General features: G+C 37.4%; 2 protein-coding genes and 1 long non-coding RNA gene across 4 annotated transcripts; 1 reads left to right on the top strand and 2 right to left on the bottom strand.

Annotated features, from left to right (window-relative positions):
* Window positions 1–1,721: 1,721 nt before the first annotated feature.
* LOC141622283 (uncharacterized) lies at window positions 1,722–8,410 on the top strand. Of its 2 annotated transcripts, none has more exons than XM_074438330.1 (14): window positions 1,722–1,992; window positions 3,151–3,270; window positions 4,170–4,226; window positions 4,304–4,405; window positions 4,677–4,760; window positions 4,854–4,972; window positions 5,078–5,179; window positions 6,083–6,199; window positions 6,343–6,408; window positions 6,525–6,591; window positions 6,760–6,813; window positions 6,896–6,985; window positions 7,640–7,678; window positions 8,121–8,410. In XM_074438330.1, the coding sequence occupies exons 1-14, from the start codon at window positions 1,975–1,977 to the stop codon at window positions 8,238–8,240; spliced, it is 1,155 nt and encodes a 384-aa protein (XP_074294431.1). In that variant the 5' UTR covers window positions 1,722–1,974; the 3' UTR covers window positions 8,241–8,410. The 2 variants fall into 2 exon arrangements, with proteins under 2 accessions (XP_074294431.1, XP_074294432.1); XM_074438331.1 differs by having other exon boundaries at window positions 1,862–1,992; window positions 4,315–4,405.
* An 875-nt stretch (window positions 8,411–9,285) lies between these two features.
* Window positions 9,286–12,254, bottom strand: LOC141622282 (pentatricopeptide repeat-containing protein At1g10270-like). Its single transcript, XM_074438329.1, has one exon. The coding sequence runs from the start codon at window positions 12,165–12,167 to the stop codon at window positions 9,666–9,668; it is 2,502 nt and encodes an 833-aa protein (XP_074294430.1). The 5' UTR covers window positions 12,168–12,254; the 3' UTR covers window positions 9,286–9,665.
* A 1,384-nt stretch (window positions 12,255–13,638) lies between these two features.
* Window positions 13,639–16,424, bottom strand: LOC141622284 (uncharacterized). Its single transcript, XR_012532922.1, has 5 exons — window positions 15,839–16,424; window positions 15,600–15,751; window positions 14,899–15,032; window positions 14,584–14,651; window positions 13,639–14,165 (listed from the first exon to the last, which is right to left on the bottom strand). It is a non-coding gene; the product is annotated as an uncharacterized LOC141622284 (long non-coding RNA).
* Between the last annotated feature and the right edge of the window lie 2,048 nt (window positions 16,425–18,472).

Consider the following 18,472-nt stretch of genomic DNA (forward strand, 5'->3'; position numbering starts at 1 on the left):
GTGAACCGAAAAAACTACCTATTATTTCTTTCAATAAAAATGGCTCACATTTTACCACGCAACCTTCAAAAAAAAACTTATGAAATACTTGGTACTTGTATGCTGGATTACACCATACAAAACGCAATAATAATAGATAACTTCTTACTGAAACGAGTAAAATATACTTTAATTGAGGGCATAAAATTCATATAAAACGTCGGTGTCCATAAATTAAAATTCAATCAAAACATTTATTCATCATTTTTCCAAAATTAATTTTAATTACAGTAAATCCGTTTTAAGATAACATTATCTGTCTTAACCTTAGGAGGAATAAAGTACATATCACTTGGATATACTCCCTCTGTTTTTTTTTAATTGTCATTCTCACTTTTCAAAACACTTACTTCTCTCTTCAATATCTCTCAAAATATATGAGTAAATATGTTGAAATGTATACTCATATTAAAGCTCTATTCGTAAGGAATTTTATGGTGTAATTTTTATAATTTTCCGATCAATATATTTTTGTATAAATTGAATTCAAAGGCTCATCTCGTAAATTAAAAACGTCAATTATTTTAGAACGGGGGAAGTATAAAAATGTATAAAGAAAACAATATATTTATCTTATATATACAAATAGTTAACCCGCCTTAATCTTAAGACAGATAGCACTATTTTAAACGAGAATTTCTGTTTTAATTTGGACTTAACTTCCATGTCGACCAATCCACTAGGCTGGGCCACAATCAATACAGCGTAAGTATGACTTATGGTTCCAAGTGACAAGTGTGAAAACAAAGTATTTCAAAATGCACAAAATGAGAGAATCAGCGAACAATAAAATCAAAGACGAGTCACGATGTTAGAATGTTCCATGTTTCATGGCCACGTAACCCCTCTCTACCATACACTCATACACAATCAATACAGCGTAAGTACGACAGCAACCCTTAAATTGTTTTGCGTACTTGCGAAAAAATAACGCAGCTGCATTTATATCACCTTTTGACCAATAATCCACCCAAAAATATGTAACTGATTATATCAACCATTAATTTCTTCCATTTTATACTTCTGACTCTCTTCGTTTCATTTTATATGTCGTTTTAGAAATAAAAAGTATATTTTATTGGGTAGTTCTCTAAGAGACGATTTTACAATTTTAAGAAAAAATGGTACTAAAGATAATAAAACTGGTACAAATTATGATTAAAGATAAAATGGGTACATTTATTATGTAAATAGTTACAAAATTACTATGTCACGATTAACAACAAAAGGGTCATGAAATACAAATAAAATGGTACGAAAAACTGGTCTTTCAATAACTTATTAAAAGACCGTCTCTCCCAAGTTTCACTGTATTTTATTTGTCGTTTTGACATTTTTAATCAACCGATGTTTACAAATTCCTTTGTAAGTTTTTTAGAAACCAAAATTAATATACTCTAGATTTTTTTTTTTCATTTTTCAAAAAGTATTTAATACGTTTAACAATTAGAAAAGAAAAAAGTCCGTTATATAATATTTTTCCCAAGAGGTATTTAGTACGTTTGACTAATATTTTAACATTTTCAATAAATTATTTTTTATTGGTATTAAAGTTTTTAAAAACCAACATATAAAACAAAACAAAGGGAATACGATATCAATATTCGTTACTTTAGCTTTGTGAATTGTCAAAGGTAAACCACTTTGCTAAACCTTTTCTAAGAATAAGAATCATTGAATCCAATCGTACAAGTATCTACCTCATTATATCCATTTCTCTTCTTCTTAATTAAACTGTAATAATAATACTCCATTTTTTACCTTTTTACTGCAACCTTTTGCCTTTTTGGTGTTAAATTTAGTCTTTGCTTAGACTTTTCCAGCGTGCTTTTATTTCTTCCTTTACTTTCCCATTATTAGTGAGAAAAAAGGGTTTTTTACCTTTGTTTTACCTTTTATTTTGGTGGATTCCATGGTGGTTTTGCTTCATCAGACATGATTTCTTCAATTTCTGTAAGTTCTCTTATTTTTCCATGGGTTTTTAGTTTTCTTTTGATTATTTTTGCTACTTACCTCGCAATTTACGGGAGCCATTAAGGGACTGGGTTAATGTTGTTGTAGTTTATTGTTTGGTTATTGTTTGTTTCATCTACCCACTCTTTGGGTAGTTTTTTTTTTTTTTTTTTTTTTTCAGTTACAGTTGTGAATTGTGATGGGTTTTGTTTCCATTTTTTGTATTGATATACGGTTTTTCTAACATGTTTCGATGTTATCATGTTTATGTCTGTCCAATACACACGTTAGAAAAATCGATATTAAATTTTACTTTGTTAGAAAAATTGATATTAAATTTTACTTAGCTTGCTGAATTTGACTTGTTTACAAATTTAGAAATTTGTTTGCAATTTTATAGCTAGGATATTTTAGAAATATTTATATTCTAGTTAAATAATATTACTAAAATATTCAATGGATATAATGTTTAATTTAAGTTAAAGAAAATTATCCGACACTGTTCTTTGTTCATGTTCCTCCAATTTTACAGGAGATTCAGAATATATAAACAAATTTGTGTCCTTTTGCTTGATGGGTTTCCTGTCTTGATTGGTTTTACAGAAAAATTGTTCAAATTAGTCTAATTAGTGATCCGCGAAAAGATTTCATATTTCCAATGGAGCCAAAGATTCATTACTCTTTGGTTCTGGATTATGATGGAATAAAGTAAAATGACTCACTAAAGTGGGTGCGCTTCTTTCTCTTGTGAAGTAGTGGTCTTTCGATGCAGTTCTCGACGCAATTTTCATCTTGGGTCATTCGGAAACAGCATCTTTGTGTTGTTAACACAAGGGTAAGGCTGCCTACATCCGACTCCCCTTACCCTGCAATTTGCGGGAGCCATTGAGGCACTAGGGTAATGTTGTTGTTGTTGTTGTAGTGATCCGCGAAAACATAGACGATATGGTTTTGCCATGGGAGACGATTCTATTAATCATTTTATTAAATGAGTCTTACATAAGTATTTAAGTTGGTGTCACATGTTGGATCATCTCATACGGGACTCGCTGTTAGCGATCCAATAACAGTTATACTGATAGACTATAATGTGTGACATGCAGTGTTCATATTTCTGTATAAATCCTTGTTAATTGGAAAACCATTTTTCTTCCGCAGGTTGGTTCATTGTCAGATTTAAAGAATCGTTCGTATTTATACACTATTGTTGTTGGAGCATCTCTAATTTTCATAGTATACTTCACTGGGAGCGGTTTGGTTGCAAAGGACTACAAGGAAGTCAGTCTCTTACTTCAACTTGATGAAAAATCTTAATTCTGCATATGCTGTGCATAAACTACAATTATGTATTTATTCTTTGGTTACGGAATATGATAGAATATAGCAAAATGACACATGAAGTTTGTTGCATTCGTACTGTGGAGTACCCCCGCTAACATACCTTGCCTTAGGCGGAAACTTTTGAGGCACTGGCTGGGCAATGTTACTTGTTTAATTCTAAAGGCGGATCCTCTTACTGAAACTTAACATTCATTTGAATCAGATGGTCCAAAATTTTCCATGATATGTCATTAGGAGGTTAAGAGTGTTGAGACACGAAAGCCGTCATCTCTCTAGGATGTTATGTAAGCTTTTTATAAGATTCATGAAGTGCCAATGATGTCTGGTTCAGTTTTTACCATACTGTTTAAAGTACGTCCTATTTGACTCGACGAGAGGACTTCTAGATACCAGATATTCAGTGAGGAGTATGCTTGTGACTCTGAGATTTCTAGACATCAAATGTTCAGTGCAGAGTATGCTAGTGACGGACAATACCCTATCTTCTCTGTATTCTGTTTGTACTTCAACTGCATGCTTACTGAAATAACCGGAGCAGTAACATACATGGAATGTAAACATTTAGAGATATTTCGTGTTTTTATTTAGAGTTGAAGTGTCCATATCCGTCTCTAAGTGCTGAGGAATAGACGTGTATGATTTTGAGTTAATTCTGAGTGGAATATTGTTTCAACCAGGATATCCGTCTCTAAGTGCTAAGGAATATTATCGCTTAGAGATTACTCGTTTTACTGCTTAAGAAGTTGATTTCAGTAGTGCATAAATTTTCATTATGCTTTTCCTAGAACATTTTTGGCATAACCTTGACATTATTATGATCTGAAAACTCTTTCCAGAGAATATCTAAATGGCCAATGGAAGGTGTTCTGCATGCAAAATCCAATGTTTGCAAGGTAGTTAGTTCATTTTTCGCCTTCATAGCATTTTTTTTATAAATACATCATATTTATTGTTCATTTTGATTTGTTAGAACCAATGCAGACCCCAGGGAAGTGAGGCGTTGCCTGAGGGCATTGTCGTACAGACATCCAACCTTGAAATGCGACCGTTGTGGGATTTTTCTACCGCCAAGGTAAAAAGCAGCTTCATATCAAAATTTTAATGTGATTTTTTTCCCAATTGTGGCATCATCATTTACACTTGTGCCGTGACTCGTTTCATATTAGCTGTTAAATTATCAAAAATTAACTTTTTAACAGCAAGGTCAGTTTCCTTGAATCGCGGCATGTGTAGATAATGGTTAAATACCGATTAAGCTTTGTATTTAAGTGTACTTCTGAAATGCTGAATCTAGATTCATTCTCTTAGGTGTTCTCATATGTAGTTGAATTATTTTACGACAGGATAAACTGAAGCCATTTTCAAACTTGTTGGCAATGGCAGTGGGAATAAAGCAGAAAGACATTGTTAATAATATTGTTGAAAAGGTGATGACTTGTTCGTTCTTTATTAAAGTCACATGTCGATGGACGATAGCCATTCATTTTCACTACTAATTCAGCTGTGGAATAATTTTGCAGTTCTTGAACCATGATTTTGCTGTAATGCTTTTTCATTACGATGGTGTTGTGGATGAATGGAGCGACATGAAATGGAATGATCGAGTGATACATGTATCAGCTAAGAATCAAACAAAATGGTAAATTACTAGCTTCAAACTTCATTTTTTTAGTGCAGGTACTATCCCTTGAGGTTTTAAGATAGGCTAAAGCTACAGTTGACTTACTGACTGTTATCTGTGCAGGTGGTTTGCCAAACGCTTCTTGCATCCAGATATTGTTGCAGAGTACGATTACGTTTTTCTTTGGGATGAAGATATTGATGTTGAGAATTTCCATCCACAAAGGTTACACTGCTTCTATAGCTTTCATTTGTTTTCCCTTTTCTTTTGATAGTGTTTATCTTTCTACTGAAGTTTCGGTTTGCAATGTTTTAGTTTCCTAGTATTTAAGATAAGCCTTCACCTTTTCTTTAGCAACTCATTTTTCTACCGCTGTCTTTGTTTGAAATTACAGTATCTACAACTTTTAAAAAAGGCCGTCAAGAGAGCTTGATATGTCTTAGAGTGCTTTGAATTTGTGAGTTTGTGGCGTGATCATAGCCTTCTTAGGGAAATTACTATGTGCCAGTTACCAATTCGATCACTATGTATCTTTCAAAAAAGTGGTCATCATCTCGTATTTGACGCATGACTCACTCTAAGCTGAAGGGAAGAGGCGTAAATAGCAAACCAAAACCACCGAAAACTAGTCCCTTGACAGCATTTAGCGACTGTTACATATCTGACTATCTGTAGTTGATTATCATCATTGTGGGCTAAGACTTAAAACCGCACGCAGCCATCAGTCACTGTGAGATGCTAACCGGAAAAAACCATGGGCCACATAAACGCACCGAAGTGGCAGGAAGCGCACACTACAGAATATCCATATTTTTCTGCAAATTTTTTCATTATCCCCTTTTACTTACCCTCAAAATCCCTCTCTTACTTATTCACTTATTAGCCTTCTTTATAGTTAGTGTGCTACAAAATTTTGTTCTGAAGAACATATTTGTTTGCATGAGTCTCATGGCTATGGTTCAGGCCCTCGATGCACCTCGCGCCTCTTAAGACAAATCGCGTGGGATGGCAGAGCGTAAGCTAGGCCATTTTTCTTTTGGAAATCCATTGACCATTGTTACATCTAATTGCTTAAGTCTTAACGTTTACCCTTTTTCATATTTAAGTAAAATTTTCATAAATTTTCAGGTATATAAGCATCCTCAAAGCTGAAGGACTCGAGATTTCACAACCAGCTCTTGATCCTGCTAAGTCGGTGGTTCATCACCCTTTAACTGCCCGCAGTAAGCAAGCAGGAGTTCATAGGTAGCTAATGTCTCTCTGTCTCATATAGAAGGCCTCACTCTCTTCTTGAACTACTTAGATTCTAGTTATATACTTTGATTATTTTACCTAGTTGGAAAAAAAAAACTTCTCATATCTTTTTGGGGGTTGGAGTGGTTGTGCAGAAGATATTACAAGACTAAAGGCAGTGGAAGGTGTGATAAAAACAGTTCAGGTCCTCCGTGCTTAGGGTAAGCATGTTAAATTTCGCAAGCAACGAGTTCTTCTGTTTGTGCAAGGAAACTGCCACAGGATAGTTTTTATGCTTGTTTGTTTTAGTTATTCTCATTTCACGACAATGATGCAGCTGGGTAGAAATGATGGCGCCGGTCTTCTCAAAAGCAGCTTGGCAATGTGTTTGGTACATGATCCAGGTACATGCTTTCATCTGACAGCGGATTTGGAAAGTACTTGCCGTTGTTAGCATGGATATTCATTTCCTAACTGACAAAATTACTTTAGCCAAACACATGCATGTACACGAATTGAGTAATGTTCAGCAGTCTTTCATAGTGTTTATTCTACTCCATGGCTCCATGCAGAATGATCTGATCCATGCTTGGGGCTTGGACAGGCAGCTCGGATACTGTGCGCAGGTGACTTTTTGTTCCACCAATTACTATTGCCATGTTCATGTGGTTATTTCCGTTTCTTATTTAGTTTTTCTTTTCCTTTCAGGGTGATCGTGCAAAAAATGTAGGAGTGGTGGATTCTGAGTACATTGTCCATCTTGGACGTCCCACGCTTGGTGTCTTGGAGAAAAGGGATGTAAGTTTTTTTCATGTATCCTGATTCCTGACCTGCAAGTTTAAATGTGCCGAGACTAGGTTGTCACAACTTATTGATTGTACTTGTTGTATTCCCAACTAAAGCCTTTATGCTTTTGAATTATAGAGCACAAATAGTAAATTTTGTATTTGTTTGAATCATCGGGTTTAGACTGAATTTGAGCCGAGAGGACCATAAGGGCAGCAATGCCCCCTTCCTGAATTTTTTTATATTGCTGCATTTCTCGGGGAATCGAAATTGAGACCTCTGGCAAAACGTGATCGCTTACTTCAAAATTCCCAGGCGTACGCTGAAGTACTCTAAATGTACTCCCGTAAAATACTCTTGTCAATTATTTATCATAGATTATGAGTAGTTGCCAAAGAATGTTAGTCGCTCGATCAGTCTGAATTCTGAAGCCTCTGAACTTACGGTCTTAACTCTCAACTGTTTTCCCCTTATCTTTATGATTTTACAAAAACATCTAGTGGAAGTAATTCCGGTTGTTATTGCCTGCAACCTTTTTTTGTTTTATGGTAACTTTAAGGAAGTTACCTTTTTTTCTTTTTGGTACACATCTTGATTATATGAGTAGCTTCCTTGTTTTCTTTGACTTGGTACATCTATCTGATGCCGAAGTAATTTTATTTGCAGGGATTATCCGAGTCATCCAGGATTGACAACAGATCTGCTGTAAGTTTCATTTGTTCTTATTGTATTAACAAAGTTACTTGATGCATAACCGCATGAGGCTGTCTACAACTTTTGTTAAACATTTTTCTGCGATCTGGATCACGTGAAGTTCTAAAGACTTCATCATGGCGCTATGTGTCAGACACATGATACTCGTAAAATATTTTTCATTGAGATTAAATTTCTCGTCCTGAAAAAAAATTTCCTGCAACGAAATTGGAACATAGAACAATCAAGATGTAAATCCATAATCAGTTGATTGTAGTAAACATAAATGAATTAATCGTAATGTCTCACAAAGTTGCAGAATTTTGAGTTTATTACGAATCAGCTGTCTACCCTTTTACCACTCATGTGCCGTGGATTACCACTTAATGGGTTGATCTCACGTGTGAGACAGTCGAGTTTTCTGTAACTTTCAGGATGTTTGGATGAATTGCAGGTAAGGAGACAATCGTACATCGAAATGCAGTTGTTCCGCCAGAGATGGAATGATGCAGTGAAGAATAGCAAGTGTTGGATCGATATATACAAACAAAATAATCAACAAACAACCCCATGACTCCATGAGTATAGTTTCGAGTTAGTAGATATATATTGACTCACTCCCACCCAAATATACCGTCTATACACATATTGTGAAGGAACTCCCCGAACTCCAAACTGTACATATCCAACAGGATTCATATCTTCATTTTTGTTCCTTGTGAAATGATAAATACACTCCGACCACTCTGTTTTGCCCTCGTTAAGAAGAGCGTTAGAAAATGTACTACCACAAATGTCGGTGTAAAAAATCTAAAAATCAATTTAGGAAGTAGAATTGGCTTCCCTCGGATACTATTCGTGTTGGTGCATTTTCTAGCAGGAAACAATGCCTCAGTTTTACTCTTCATATATTTATTATATGTATTGCTCCAATGAATCGTCTCTTTCAGATTTGTATAAACTAATTTTGTAAATAAAAATAAAATCCGAAAACAGGACTTATACATGAAGAAAATAATGGTCGAAGTTGACGTCAAAAGACCGTCAAAGTTGCGTGAGTTTTTGCGTTGGGATAAAAGGAGTACATTCCAAAGTAACTCGACAATACATTATGCAACACGATCAAAACCAGCTGTTCCCTCACTGAAGTTAACATTTCCAGACGTAAGAAGCCAGCAGCAAACCAGCAATCCGCCACCATCCATGGATGATTTCAGGGATTCAGTTGATGAAAGTGCATTCAGACGGAATCTGCTGTTTAATGAGCTCTTGAAGCTACCTTAGCATCCTATCAACAAACGACCGCAAGAACTTTGCAATCTCCACTGAACTTGGAAAAAATATACTGGGTACTCTGATCATCAAATTGCTTTTCCGCAACCACAAAATAAAACACGACTCACCAAGTCGCCAACAGTATCAGAGTCCTGAAACACGAAGATGGGCAAAGTCCATTTGTAACAAAAAAAAAACACAAAATTTGCTACAAGAACTAACGGAAACTATGCTTTATTGCTGTGACAATTTCAGTTCATACAAAATTTCTTCTGAACAATTTTCATACCCAGGCTTGTAAAATCTTAATTATCGACCTCAGATAATCAAAGCAGAAAAGTCAATAGTACGATAAATCAGAGTGCTGCACAACAGCAAAACTGAAGACAGACAGATATATAGCCATATAGGTGATATTTTGTCGATTAGTTACAGTTTCTGAGTAACATAGACTACCTCATAAGATGACATTGTTGTTAGCAGGAACTCAATAAGAATCAACTATTATCTCTTCTTGGAAAAAAAAAATTTGTTCAATGTGTAATCTACCTGACAACCTTGAAAGGGCAAGCAAAAGCTCCAAGACATTTTCCAAGAGGTATCAAATGAATGAACACCTAATAAAGTCAGTGGCGAATCTGACGCTAAACTTCATATGATCGAGCCACACCAGGTATTTTGAAAGGTCCACAATAACCCATAATAAACACATCACCATGTTTCTTTAATCATTGCGTCTATACCCGGATTCCGGGTACCTTCGCAATTGTTCTGCTTGTCCTGGTAGTTCTGTCGGGCCTGGTCCTCCTGGATATGCTGAAGGGCCTGCTGACCCTTGAAATCCACCATTCCAAGCCGGCCTATCTGAGGCTGAGTATCCTGTCGGCCCTGATGGGGAAGAATATCCCGTGTAACCTGCTGGTGCTGAATAACCCGCTGTCCCTGCTGGAGTCGAATATCCTCCCGTCCAACCTGTTGGGCCTGTTGGCGCTGAATATCCCGCTGGAGCTGAATATCCTCCCGCCCCTGAGCCAGCTGAATAACCTGTTGGCCCTGTTGGACCCGAATATCCTCCCGCCCCAGAGCCAGCTGAATATCTTGTCGGCCCTGCTGGAGCCGAGTATCCACCTTCCCCTGAGCCAGCTGAATAACCCGTTGGCCCTGCTGGACCCGAATATCGTCCTGTGCTTGAGCCAGCTGAATATCCTGTCGGCCCTGCTGGAGCCGAGTATCCACCTTCACCCGAGCCAGCTGAATAACCCGTTGGCCCTGCTGGAGCCGAATATAGTCCCGTGCTTGAGCCAGCTGAATATCCTCCCATCCCTGAGCCAGCTGAATATCGTGTCGACCCTGTTGAAGCCGAATATCCCGCTGGCCCAGCTGGAGCCGAATATCCTTCCCGACCAGTTGACGCTGGATATCCTCCCATCCTTGATGGGCCTGAGAATCCCGCGGTACCTAGTGCCCCATGGTTTCCCGCAGGGCCAGATCCTGTGTGCTGTGAAAACTGTCCTCCTACTGGTCTAGGCGGTCCAGAATGTTGAGGGCGGGGTTGCTGCCAATACCCCTGCCTCTTCTCATCCAAACGTTTCTCCATTTCTTCCTTTCTTCCCTCCTTTTCAAAGACTTCTAACAAAAACTCCCGAAGCGAAGGACTAACACCAACGCCATATCTCATTACTTGGCCAACCATATCAGCAGTCGCATCAAATGCACTAACTCCAACCAGCCCTTTAATCACAATCTCATACGTCAAAGCATCAGGTTTCACCTCCGCATTCCCCATCTTTGTCAAAATCGCTGCACATTCCACAGCCTTATTATTCTCAATCAACTCGGTAAACCATCTATTAGCATACAAGGGAATCACTCGTAAATTAACAGCAACCATCCTGTTAAACATCCCCAACGCATCATCAATCCTCTTCTCCTTCAAATAAGCATCAATCAACGTCCTATAAGCCGTAACATCATGACTCAACGACTTTGTCTGCAGCTCGTTAAAGAACTTCTCAGCCTCACCAAGCATCCCATGTTCCGTAAACCTAACAATCATATTAGTATACCCAGCAACATCCATAACAAACGGCCTCGACCCCATCTTAGTCCCAACCTTCCTAAAAGTCGCAACAGCCTCATCATACTTCCCCTCCTTAAAACACTCATTCGCCATAATACTAAAACTCTCCGAATTCACAGCCTGAAAAGTCGGCGTAGTATGATTATCCAACATCGAATCAAACAACTCCCATGCCTCCTCCTTCTTCCCATGCTTCAACAAAACCTCAAGCAACACATTACACGTAACAGGCGTCATCCTAAACTTCCTATCAAGCAACCCTCGATACGACTCCATTGCCTCCTTCCCCCTCCCCTGCACAAAAAACCACTCCATAAAAGTAGCATTCACAACACCGTCATACACCAAACACCGCTGTTTCAACTCATCAAACAACTCATTCGCCTTCTCCAACTCCCCTAAATCCAAATAACCTTTAATCAAGTTATTATAAACAATCGAATCCGCTCCCAAACCCTTATTCAACATTTCCCTCAACCTATCCACCGCATCCCCGATCCTCCCCGCCTCAACCAAACCCTTAGTCAAATGCCTAAACGTAACAGAAGACGGTCCGAAAGGCGCGTCAGCTAGAATCATGTTATACACCTCACGCGCCACATCAACACGTCCACAATCACAATGAGTATTAATCAAAAAATTATAAGAAACAATGTTCGGAACAATATTATTCTGACGAAAGAAATAATCAAAAAGCGATACCGCATCGTCGAAACGACCCGCGCGGTACATAGACGCGACTAGAGCATTACACGTGAAGACAGTAGGTCGGGTTCTGGAAAATACGGAGTCGCGAGCGAGGGCGGCAGCGTTATCGAGATCACCAGCGCGGATAAGCGATTGAACCCGGTTATGGAGGTTAAGCCGTGGACCGGTGAGTGACGCGGTGGTGTCGGGTAACCGTTTGGCGTTCGGGTCGGGTGGTGGGCGAGGGAGAGACGGATCGCGTCGGAGAGCGTGTAGTGGTGGTTCAATACGAAGACGGCGTTTGCGACGGCGGCGTTCTGCGGCGGCTTCTTCGGCGGAGGAGAAGGAGAAGGTGCGGGTTAGGATGAGTGGGAGTGGTGGTGGGTGTGGGTGGATGGTGCGGGTGAGGTGGGCGGTGAGGGTGGTGGTGCGGCGGTTAAGGAGGCGGAAGAACGACATGGTTGGGTGGTGTGTTTGTTAAACCCTAGAGTGTGAGGTTTAGGGAGGTTTTTTGTTTGTGTGATGCTGTGGAAATGAGACTAAGAGAATCGGTATGGGTGTCTGGGTGGGTTGTTGATGGACAAACCGAGACAATAACATAGATGGGTCGGGTCAGACGCATTAGATGGCTTTAGCTTCGGTTTTGGTCTACCATTTTTGGCATGACGTATGGAAATTGATTGGATTTTAACTAAGGGGTTGTTTGGTTGGGGGGTTTTGAATACTAGTTGTTCCTCCGCGCGCGATGCGCGCGGAGTTCCAAGGACCATCTCCGTCTCATCTTAAAATATTTAGGTTGACATATCGCGCGCGGAGTTTCAAGGACCATCTCCGTCTCATCTTGAAATATTTAGGTTGACATGATTTGTATACAATAGTTTGTATTTGACAAACTCGCAAACACTTAGACTCCAACATTACATCATGAAATGTAAATACAATACTTTGTGACACTTCGCCATCAGTGCTTGTAAATAACCGACTTGTTTCAGTTGATTGTTCATTTTGTGAAAGTATTTTACGAAAGTGCGTTGCAGCTTCTTACTTAAACACGGTGAAATGTGTTGTAGGATGTCCCAACGTCCGTAGTTGTCGGACCCTACATGTAACATGCATAAGGATCCTCTTTATTTCCTCGCTAAGGATCATATATAATAGTTTATATTCTAACACATTATCTCTTTGTTTTCATGCATAAATTTAAAGCCATTTGATATGTGTGTTTGTTTTATTGTTTTATATTTACTTTAAAAGAATTCTATTTTTTCGTTTTACTTTTAAAAGCGGAAAAAATGAAAAGAAAAAAAAAAAAGTGAGCTCATGATTGGTCTCATGCTTGGTCCTTGGGCTGACCTCATTACTTGAAAAACATTATCGAGAAAAGCTCAACTTTGGGAAAACTTATAAAACCCGTAATCAAGCATGAATTTCAAGACCTTGGGTTCATAGTCAAGTTCGCCTTTTAATATGCAAGCCGACCTCCGGCTCAGCTCGGTTAAACCACTAAATGAGTGAGTAGGGTTTAAAAACTTTTAATTAGTAAACAACTATGGATAGAATGATGTAATTTTCCTAAGGAATCATTGAACAAGAATAAAATGGAAGGTAATGGACCATGGATTAGATGAATTCAAAGAATAATTGATCTGTCTCTCACACTTGAGACGGGTTTATTGTGTAAGAAGAAAAATCATCTATTAACAATAAACAAGTATTTTTTTTATATCTATAAGATCGTCTTACTTTGTAATATGTACTGTTTCAATGCTTTGTATATCCTTAAAATGATCAGTGCTTTTTAACAAATTGAAGCCTTCGTCCACTTTTGAACAATATGGCCGTCATTATTCCTAACTACAGGTTCTCGTTTTACACCACACATATTCATAAAGCCTTTTTAAGTTCTTATGCCCACCAACCATCAAGATTAGATTGAAGATGGAATATCATCATTTTGGAAAATGATTTGGTCACTTTAATACAGCTCACTTGTTGGGATCATACATTCATACCGAGTACACTTAATAGTTAAGAGAGCTGCGACACTATTGTGGTGAGTTAAGACACAAATCAGATGTGAACTTTATGAACTTGAGTCGATTCGAGTCAAAGAACTAAGATCTGTATTCATCAACTAAGAGTCTAAGGCTGCACAAGAACACTATTCGCGCAAATCAATTCTGGAAGACTACTTAATTACAACTGCCTTAGTGTTCACGGAGGGGATCTACCATCTAAAACCTTCAAGAAAGTGAATAAGGAGAGGATAATGGCAGCAAAATGAAAGAATAACTCCTCATAGGCTCCTAGATCCTCCGCAGCCATCATACTCATCGCCCTCAGCAAAAAAATCTGGATAGTACGTCGCAACAACTGGATTTCCACTAAACTTTTACTTCCATTCATCCTGGATCTAGCCCTCGAAGCACTCTTTGTATCAGCATACTCTAAGAACACCTGGGATACGCTTACGAGTTATATTAGGCAAAGCACCACAAGTCCATAGTCACACTATTATAAACTGTTGTGATATATGCAACCCAAATTATACACACAGATTTTGAATGCCACTGAAACCATAATATAAGGCATTCTTTGATATAATTGCGGGTCTTTATGGCACAATGCCCTAGCCCCCAAAATCAGGAAGTCGTGGCGACCAGTTCCGAGATAAAGTATCACTAAATGGGCAAGTTTCCACAATCCCAATATAAATGAAAGCTGGCAGCAAATCTAATTTTTTTAATGAAGTGGCTGGACCCAAGCCGTATGTTCAATAACCATAATGTATGGTTAACTGACACTACTGACCCAATTAAGTAATTTACCCATCCGGTGTTTTCTAAATTAAAAATCATGCAGCAGTAAAACTAACCTTTCCAAGCCCTAGTGATGGCCCTCCATCTGCCTCCAGACGTGGGATCACAACATTTACCAAAGCTCCTACAATAAACAAGTATAACAGTAAACCGTCTTGTCAAACAAAATAGAATTCATGCTCAAGAATGTTACCAGTAACAATTCATAGAAAAATGAATTATATAAGAACAAGATGTCAATTGTGCGTCTGCATCTCCACCAGCCTCTTTATTATAACAAATAAGAAAACTCACTAATGACATTGGGTAACAACGAAGATGTTTCCATAATGAAACAAAGTTTCCGATGATGCAAATTGTGAAAAACGTACCAAATTGTTTACCCTCTTCTTTGATGTTTACAAATATATCTTTGAACTCCTCAACATCTTTGAGCTCATCAGGATTCACACAGTTAGTTAAACAAAACCTTTGTGGCAAGACCACTTGGTTGGAGCATCATTTTCTGCAAGGTAAAAGGCATACTGTTAAACGACTTCTCATACAATATTCTGAAAGGAAAGTAGATACTATACACTATGGACTTGCTTAGATGGCCATAAGGCTATAACCAAATAGAAGAATGCCCTAACACGATCTCTTCCACTACGCCAACCAATCCAATAACCAGAACAAACACAAGGAACATATCTACTAACTGCTAACTACTAACTACTAACTACTAACTACTAACTACTAACAGTATAGTAAATGAAGAACAATTAATGATTTAAGGTTTATAAAAGGAGTGCGTGCGGGATTCAATACTGGGAGGCAGTAGAAGTGAGATAACTGGATCTCAAAAGGAATTATTAGAAACTCTGAAGCTGCCATCGGCGATTGATTGTGGAGTGACGCCATTGTTGAACAATTGATATAGCTATTGTTGGAAGCCTTCCATTTTAAAAGTAAGAAAGGCACCAACTAACCGGAAAAAAAAAGGAATGAACCTAGGGATGTTGGCATGGAGTTCAGTAAGTGATGATCATTTCAACGTCCATCAACGCACACAATCAAGTTAAGAGGAATGAACCTGTTTTGGCTTTGGAAACAGAGATACAGCATATCCTCGTTAAGCTTAATACCAGTTCCTCCTAAATTAACAACGCCGGAGGAGCCAGAAGCCTCAACATTCAGCCACGCCTCCCAAGTAGGATCCTCTCCTGTAAAGAGGGCATAAAGTTCCTGCATAAAGATGAACAACACAAGGAAAATAAATTACTATCCAGTTCAAGATACAAGATCTCTACTTCCCGCAGTATTATATCATACTTGTGTAGATCCTTATAAATTCACTCTAGAAGCAGAGAGGCCGGATGGTTGAAAAGTCCTCTGATGCCAAACCTAAAAAGAAACATTAGTCAAGTTAGTCCCTAAATTATAATATGAAATGCATGCTCAAGCACTGTAGATACAGCCAAAAATTCAAAGTAATCTCAGGTTAGCCTTCACCCTCATTGATCCTACTCTCTAATATTCATCTACGACTACCTATTTTTCTTTCTACTATCTATTAGAATAGGGCAATTTGTTCAGCAATAGTAACCTTCAATCATTCGTTACGCACTTTAACTTTCAAATTTGAATGTGTGCCAAAATGATTAACCTTTGATTGTAAAACGGACAGACTAACTCAAGTAAAACAATGGACAATATACTGAAATTTTAACATGGGCAAAGATTGTAAAACGAAGAGACTAACTCGTCAAAAAAAATGACCTATTAATGGGTAAAGAAGGAAATCTCGGAACTAAGGAAAACACTATTACAATACTTTCCAAATCTCGGAATTGGAAAGCATATGATTTCACAAGGAAGATTTTTAAAAGGTTCTATTAATGGGTAAAGAAGGAAATCAAAACACAACAAAACAGTAAAATTAAAAAGAAATAAATTAAAAACCTAAATCTCAAAAGATGAAGTTAATCACGAAAAGTAATTCCAGAAATCACCAAAAATCGAGTAAGAAATGATCCTAACCAGAAATTACAATGATTAGTTGCTGCAAAAATTCAGAATGAGAAGTAATACCAGAAATTACCAAACTCGACTAAGATTTTTTGCTTTTCATTCTGAATTTTTATGTTAGGGGTGAGGGACAGTTCTCAAAAATATCCGGTTAGTCATAAAAGAGGATAAAAAAAAAAGGTGTGTCTGGTCTGGTGTAGCTAATGTTAACATAATCCATCGAATTAACCTCAAAGATTGAAACTTTCAATCACAAAGGCATAGAAAAACAAGTCTGAAGACATAAAAACCAGCTTAAAGTCTTAAACAACATAACCAAGTGAATTAAGCTCAAGAATTGGAACTTGGGGAGATAATTAAGCTCAAAGTTCGAAACTTTGAACTACGAAGGCATAAAAATCCAAGTCCCAATCCACAAAAACCAATTTAAAAAACATAATCAAGCAAATTAAGGTCAAAGATTGAAACTGTAAACATAAATTGTAGTACCTATATCAAGAGATGTGGGCATAGAGCATATTCCCAATCCACAAAAACCAATTTAAAAAACATAATCAAGCAAATTAAGCTCAAAGATTGAAACTGTATTTGATTTCTGGTAAAAAATCGTTGTAATGAAAAGCAATATGCTCATCATCAAGACGGCAAAAATTCAAAATGAAAAGCAATTCCGAAAATTGAATCGAAGATCGAAATTACAAAGTGATTAATTATAGAATACCTGGGGAAATTTAAGCATAAAAATCAAATTAAACATGAAATAAGAGGGGGGGAACTTACTTGTGATTATTACCCAACACAAATGATCAATTAAAACCAACAAGAACACGAATTAATCGAAATAAAAGTCGGATTTCTGGTAAACAATCGTTGTAATGAAAAGCAATATGCTCATCATCAAGACGGCAAAAATTCAAAATGAAAAGCAATTCCAGAAATTGATCAAGATCGAAATTACGGTGATTAATTATAGAATACCTGGGGAAATTTAAGCATAAAAATCAAATTAAACATGAAATAAGAGAGGGGGAACTTACTTGTGATTATTACCCAACACAAATGATCAATTAAAACCAACAAGAACACGAATTAAGATCAATTAAAACCAACAAGAACACGAATTAATCGAAATAAAAGTCGTTTTTTGGCGAACCCTAATCCCGCAAAGAACTTAAAATTACCTGAAAATTGTAGTGATAAATAAGGGGGAAAGTTGTAATTGATAATAAGCAAAGTATTTGTGAAATTTAGAGAGTGGTGAAGAAACAAAGAGAGAAGGAGGAGGAGCAGAGTGATGAAGAAATGAAGAAGTTTGGAGAAGACGCTGTAGCAGAACTGTGCCTCACATGATATGCACGGAAACACTGCTCTACTGTTCCTCATAGAGACAATTTCCAAAGTTTGCACATTTAGAAGGGTCTTAGATAATGAATTCTAGTTATTTTAGTGTGTTTGTTTGGGTATTTTGGAATGGAGTTTGGAATGGAGTTAGAATTCTGATGGATTCTCATTCCACCCCAACCCCTTAGAATTCCATACCCACCCCCTTTCCATGGATTCAAACTCCATTCTTTCATGTTTATTTTTCTAATGAACCAAACATATTTTGGAAGGTATGGAATTGGAACCCTATACTCTTATGGTTTCTCATTCCAATCTATTTCATTCCTAAGTAGTGAACCAAACGACCCCTAAGTTTTGTTTATTTTGTGATGATTCATTTGGTTTATTCGAACTAACTAAATTTGACCTAACTAAATTGATTGGATCATTTTGTTTATTTGAACTACCTAAATTGATTGGATAATTTTCTTGACGATTGCATTTATATTCAAATTCATCAAGGATTGGTGACATGGCGTGATAGCTGATGTTTGAATATTCCGGCGAGTACATTGTGAAGTCGGGATATGCATTTATTAGGCAGAGGTTAGAGCA

This window comes from Silene latifolia, chromosome X (assembly GCF_048544455.1).
Source record: "Silene latifolia isolate original U9 population chromosome X, ASM4854445v1, whole genome shotgun sequence".
In the NCBI taxonomy this organism is placed as follows: domain Eukaryota; kingdom Viridiplantae; phylum Streptophyta; class Magnoliopsida; order Caryophyllales; family Caryophyllaceae; genus Silene; species Silene latifolia.